General features: G+C 36.0%; 1 protein-coding gene across 1 annotated transcript in view; it reads left to right on the top strand.

The window, feature by feature from the left end:
* Positions 1–343: 343 nt before the first annotated feature.
* Positions 344–6,000, top strand: part of LOC139437862 (butyrophilin-like protein 10) — an 84,025-nt gene continuing 78,368 nt past the window's right edge. Inside the window, exons 1-2 of the mRNA XM_071212733.1 lie at positions 344–620; positions 4,530–4,877. Coding sequence (XP_071068834.1) covers positions 518–620; positions 4,530–4,877 — 451 coding nt within the window. The 5' untranslated portion in view covers positions 344–517. The remainder of the gene's footprint in view (positions 621–4,529; positions 4,878–6,000) is intronic.

The raw sequence follows: 6,000 nt of genomic DNA, 5'->3' as shown, positions 1-6,000 counted from the left end.
TAAACTGGGTGGTTTGGGGGAAAATATACCAAATGTAAGACATTGGCTATAGTTAGTAATGTTACGACAATGCTCTTTTATAGTTTGTAACTATTGTTTCACAAAAATGCAATGTATTCATGGTGGGGTAAATATGGGAGCCCTGTGTGATGATATGCATGTTTGTTTTATAAGTACACAACATATGCTATACACTTATTGTTTGTGGATGTTCACGTATGAAAGATAAACTTCAATAAAAAAAGTTTAAAAAATTAATATAGATTGTAAAAATATCCGTTGGGATGTACTATGACTAAATGCAACCACACACACACTCACACCCCACTTGATCACCTTCTTAGAGATAAGCAGAGCAAAGTGCACCTGCTTTTTACTTTCATATTTAAAGGGGAGTTGTCAGTGAAAAGAGGGAGATTCAAAAATCTGCAAGGTAGAGTTCCTTAGTTATCCATGGATGATCAGGGCAGATGGCAACTCTCCATCCTTCACTAAGCTCCTCTCCCCATGTGGATGAATGGTAATGAAGAGCCCACGGAGGTCACCTGTGATGGCGCCATCATGTCTTGTTGCTGGAACCCTCCTCCTCTTCCATTTTATCTTTTCCCATGCAGACTCAGGTAGGTGGGCACTTTTAATTGGTGAATTGATTCTCAGCATTTTACTCATCTTTGAATCTGGGCATTTATTTTCTTGTTGCTTATCTCTTGTATGATATTTCTGTGTGAACTAGCTTCTATGAGACTGAAATTCAGATGTCCGTTAAAAACTTCTGGGGAAATTCAATGTTCAAATATGGCATCCAAGGTTCAGAACTCTGCCCAAATTTCCCCTGATCATGCCTGGAAATACTCTGAACATACTTAGCTCTTAACTATTCTGGCACTTGAAGACATTTCTGGAGATTCAGAGGTCTAGTGAAAGTGATATTCAGCTATGGTGTATTTGTCTCTCATTTCCGTGATTACCAAATATGAAGGCTGGATTCAGCCTTGAGGAGAGTGAGACAGGTGGAGGGACCACATGCATGATTTCACTGCACAGTTGAAAAAAATGATTATATCTCACTGCTTCTTTCTTCATCTCAAGGGGCTTTGAAGGAAAGGGTAGATGAAAAATTTGAGCATAAGACCAATATCTTTTGATCTCTGGCGTATATTATCACCAACACTTCAGTTAATAACGGTTCAAACCATAAATTTAGTGGGTGGGTATTATTAAAGTTAATCATTGTTTCTTTTATTTCTTTATTTTTTAACCTAACCTTTTCACTCTGAGTCGTGAGGCTCTACAGATAGTAAAATCTGTAAATCATTTACTTATACACCCATGGATATTATATGCACACTAACCCATCAGTCTAATGGTGATAGCTTGGGCAAAGTACAGCTGCTTTCTGGTTTCAGTTTTAAAGGAGTGAGTTGGCAGCAGGAAGGAAGGAGGTACATCTAAAAAGCTACAAAGTGGGGTTCCTCATATGGTAACATGTGCTAAGTAACCATTTTTCTGTGTCCTTTGTTATTCTTTTTTTCTTCTTCTTTCCATGATAATAAGTTAAATAGCTGCTGTTAAATTCCATGGTAATTGGATCCTTTAAGTCATAATAATTGGCAAGATTATGTCTTAATTTTTAAGTTGGTTGCTAAAGCACCTTGAAGAAATGTAAATTACATTAATCCAATGGCAAACTGGCATCTCCCATGTTACTGCAGATAGGTAATTACCCAACTGGCTAGTTGTAAACCTTTGGTAAATTTCCCAGTTGTTCTTATTAATACATTGTCTGGGGTGTGGAGTGCACAGAGTGTCAGCAGGTCAGACCAGTATGTCTGGATCCCAATGGATGGAACACTTACTTTTCAGTGATAGAAACCATGGAATCATTTGATTACTTGGATAAAATGTTTGTTTCCATGTCTTAAGTTTTTTACATTCATGACTTTTAATTAGTGTTTCTGAAAGAACTGTTTCCATGAGGTGTATTTTTATGCTATTGCCTTTAGGAATTAGGAAATTAATGATAATACTAGTGGAAGAATATTTAGAATCCAGAATACTACTGATTTAACATGATGAGTTATACATATTATATCTCTGGCTGCCTGCAATAACACTTGATATTATGCCATCCACTTCTTTTCCTGAAATAGTAAGGCTATTATTTTTCCCCCCAGTGAACATTACCTCCTTGGATATCTATTTCTGTGCCTTAATTTTTAAGTGAATCATATGTTTTAAAGCTAACCTTTTGTGGAGAGTGTGTATCTTAGTGGTTGAGCACTTGCATCATGTGTACAAGGTTCCAGTTTATATCACCAGTACCTCCTTTAAAAATTAAAAATAAAACTAACATCTTAAAACTAACATCAATAGCTTTCATTGTGTAATTATTTTTCCACCTATGGAGCCTGCCCATTTCTATCTGCCACTGATTTTGCATAGTCCTGATACCTGTTGACTTATCAATATCTGTCAAATTCCTTAGGTAGTTTCGAGTAATAAAAAAAATTGGTTTAGTTGAGAGAATTTTTCTACAACTGAATTAATTATTACAGTGGGAGTTAGCCATATAGTTCCATAGCTCCATGAGCCCTTTATATATTTAAGGCTCTTCAGAGAGAATAAAATAAAAAAAATTAATGATACAAGTATGTGTCATTCCACCATACTGTGAGAAAACTATCTACTTCCCACCCCCCAGATTACAGGACTTGGTGCATGGTAAGGTGTTTTTTAACATTGATTTTTGGAAGTCTCATCACTGAGGAAGATCATTGTTACCTTAAACTTCTACTCTGTCCCTTCTTCCTCCAGCATGTGGCAAAGTCCATGATGTACTATATGTTTTACAAAGATTCCAGGTTAATTATGCCACAAATTGGTACTTATCAGACAGTTGTAGTACATTCCTCCACTCTCTAACTATTTCTAAACATCCTTTTTGTCCAGGCCATGGGGTACTGTCAATGTGTCCAGGCTTCAGTTCTTTAAAGGGCATTATTAGAAAGGGTTTTCATGTAAGAAGCTGAGCAGGGTTGACAAAAATTAACATCTCTCACTGGAGAAATTATTACTGATGGAGTACTGACAGTCAACACAGGGCAGAACCTGTAAAAAATAACAGAATATTGCCTGGCCTGAGAGTGATGAGGGGTCAGCAAAACTAAAGTTAGAATCATCGATAAGTATGGATTCAGTTCCCAGGGAAATTTCTGATATTCACAGTTCATGCTGCTCATTTTGAAACATATCAGCTTTCTCTGTAAGATTCTTTTCTTCCAGGTAACAGCTTGCTTTCATCACCTTCCCTAGGCTGTGCCATGAGGATCCACACTGAGGGTGGCACAGCAAGGAAAATCATATAATTTATGATTTTGTTATAGTTAATGAAATTCTTGCCTGCCACTCTATTATATTTTATCTAACTTTATTCATATTCTTATCAAAATATTCATCTGTACATTTAGAAATTAAACTAGACTGTCAGTGCCTAGAGAGGAAGGACATTCCTTTACTCCTAGAGTAGAGCTTGACAGACTACGGATCAAATAGTTATTTGAATTTATGATCAATGGATGGGAAAAGCCGAATCTGCAATGATAGAATTTCATCTTTATTACTATTTGATCAGATGCTTTTGTTTGCATCACTGTTCCTTTTTGAAAGCAGTGTATGCTTTATATCTACATAGAAGGTGTTGGAAGCACAGAGTCGGATGCAGAGAAATTCAGTTAGTGGAAGTGGAAAAATGCATATCACTTAGTAATTTTCCCACCATACTTACAATAAAAAAGAATATAAATGTGAAGATTGGGTATTGCAAATTGAGAAAAAAATCTATGTACAGAAATTGCATATAAAAACATTATGAAGTATATATACTTTCATAAAGCTTATATTCATACATAGCCTACATATTTGCTTAAGCATGTATATGTTATATAAATGGATTTGCACACATTTCCTAAATTGGAAAAATGTTCTAACTAATGTTCTAAGTTTCCTTAACATCAACATAATTTTCAATAGCTTCATATTCTTTTTCATTAAGTGTTATTCTCTACTGAGCAGTGCAATATAGTATACTATATTTATTTAAGACAAGGAAATATTTGGTTTCCAACACTATCATTTTCATTTTGTGCCTTTCTATTTACTTATTTTTGAGCAAGTTACTAAATTTCTTCCTGATTCAAATTACTCATCTTTAAAAATGAGGAAAATAATCTGTCATACATAGAGTTTTTATGACACGTAGAATGATTTATAAGAATTTGAATTTCAATCATAGGCAAGTAGGAAAACACAAAATCTTTTATACTTATTACTGTTGCTCTTTGGAATTATGTTTTATTATTAAGGCTTATACCAACACTGTAATTGAGTACATTTATTTTAGATGTATTTATTTATAATCCACAGATAATTATTTTAGTTAAGTTATTGTAAATCTTTTTTCAATAGGTATTCACAATCATTCCTGCCATAGTCCTAATGCTGAGCTTATCCTTTGCTTAATTTTCCACTAGGGCAATTCCACGTGATAGGACCACAAGCACCTGTCATTGCTTTGGTAGGAGAAGAGGCTGTGTTGCCCTGCCATCTCAGCCTATTGATGGATGCTCAGGACATGGAGGTGAATTGGTACCGTGATCGTCCTTTTGGACTGGTGCATCAATATGTAAACTTACAGGATCATATGGAGCAGCAGATGCCAGAGTACCAAGGGAGGACTGAGTTCCTGAAAGACAATATCACCACAGGTCATGTAGCCCTGAGGATCCATCACATCCGCCCTTCTGATGAAGGGGAATACAGTTGTTCCTTTGAAAACGCCATATACTTCCATCAAGCAAACTTTCAAGTGTTGGTCACAGGTGAGTCTTTGGAATGAAATATTTTGGAACTGATGGAATATATATTCATATATGTAGACAGGATAGCCGAGTCTTAGAAAAACAGCCACCACCATCTTCAGGTTGTAATAGGAATTTTTTTCCTTGTCAATATTTGTGCTTGAAAGAAGGAGAGAGCAGAGAATCTTTCATAACTTATATCTGAAGTTTCCCAGAATCTCATCAAATCTAGAGAGTTTGGTCTGATATCCAAAAAACAGAAGCATGTGCAGTAAATCAGAATCTGAATAGACCTCCCTCCTGCTCATGTTTCCTGCACCATCAATCTTGTCCACATTGGATGTACTCATGTTCAATGAAATTTGATCTTGCCCACTCTTGTTATGACATCCCTTATTACTCAGGGATGGCTACACATATTTGCCCTTTTATGTACTACTCTTGCCTTCAATTGTTCCTAGAAAAATACATATCCTACCAGAGTGAGTGAGTAAGGAAGGCTTCTAGTTTCAGCCATACATTGTGCCTCAATCAGTCCTCTCCCTACAAACATAGCAGTGCCTACTACTGAGTTCTCCTGATAATGTTACTTATGTAATTTTAAATCAAAGAAGAACTAAGGAGCTATCCCAAATTTTTGTCACTAACTCAGACTAGATGTCTCATTATCTTTCAAAGATTGGCACTGAATGGGAGGTAACTTTTTTGCACACAGGTCAAGGGCAACATTTTTACAGCTATTGAAAAGTGATATTATTGAAATCTTATGATGGATTGTGTTGGTTTATCTTGAGTTCCTTTGAAAAAATGATGATACATGTAGGCTATTCTGTTGTGCCATGTTTTGTTGATTTGAGTGGGCAGTCTTATTTTGGTACCTTCATTCTTTCACATTTTATTTCAGAAATAAAATTACTATGCTGGTTCAGTGTTTATTTCTTCCTCCAGGTGAACGCATCCCAGGTGTTCTTGTTTGAGACAGCCTCAGGACAAATGCCTGCTCCTCAGGCAAAGGTCCTTTTCCTCTCTGAAATTATCTTGATTTGATGTTTCTGGCATGTATTTCCTCCTGAATAAGTGATATTTGGTCCACAGTCAGAAATTAATTCCTACTGGAGAAACGTTCTGCGAAGTCAATGGCAGC

The sequence above is a fragment of the Dasypus novemcinctus genome, chromosome 30 (genome assembly GCF_030445035.2).
Source record: "Dasypus novemcinctus isolate mDasNov1 chromosome 30, mDasNov1.1.hap2, whole genome shotgun sequence".
Classification (NCBI taxonomy): domain Eukaryota; kingdom Metazoa; phylum Chordata; class Mammalia; order Cingulata; family Dasypodidae; genus Dasypus; species Dasypus novemcinctus.
The sequence above is the reverse complement of the archived record's forward strand: the minus strand, read 5'-3'. Positions and strand labels throughout refer to the sequence as shown.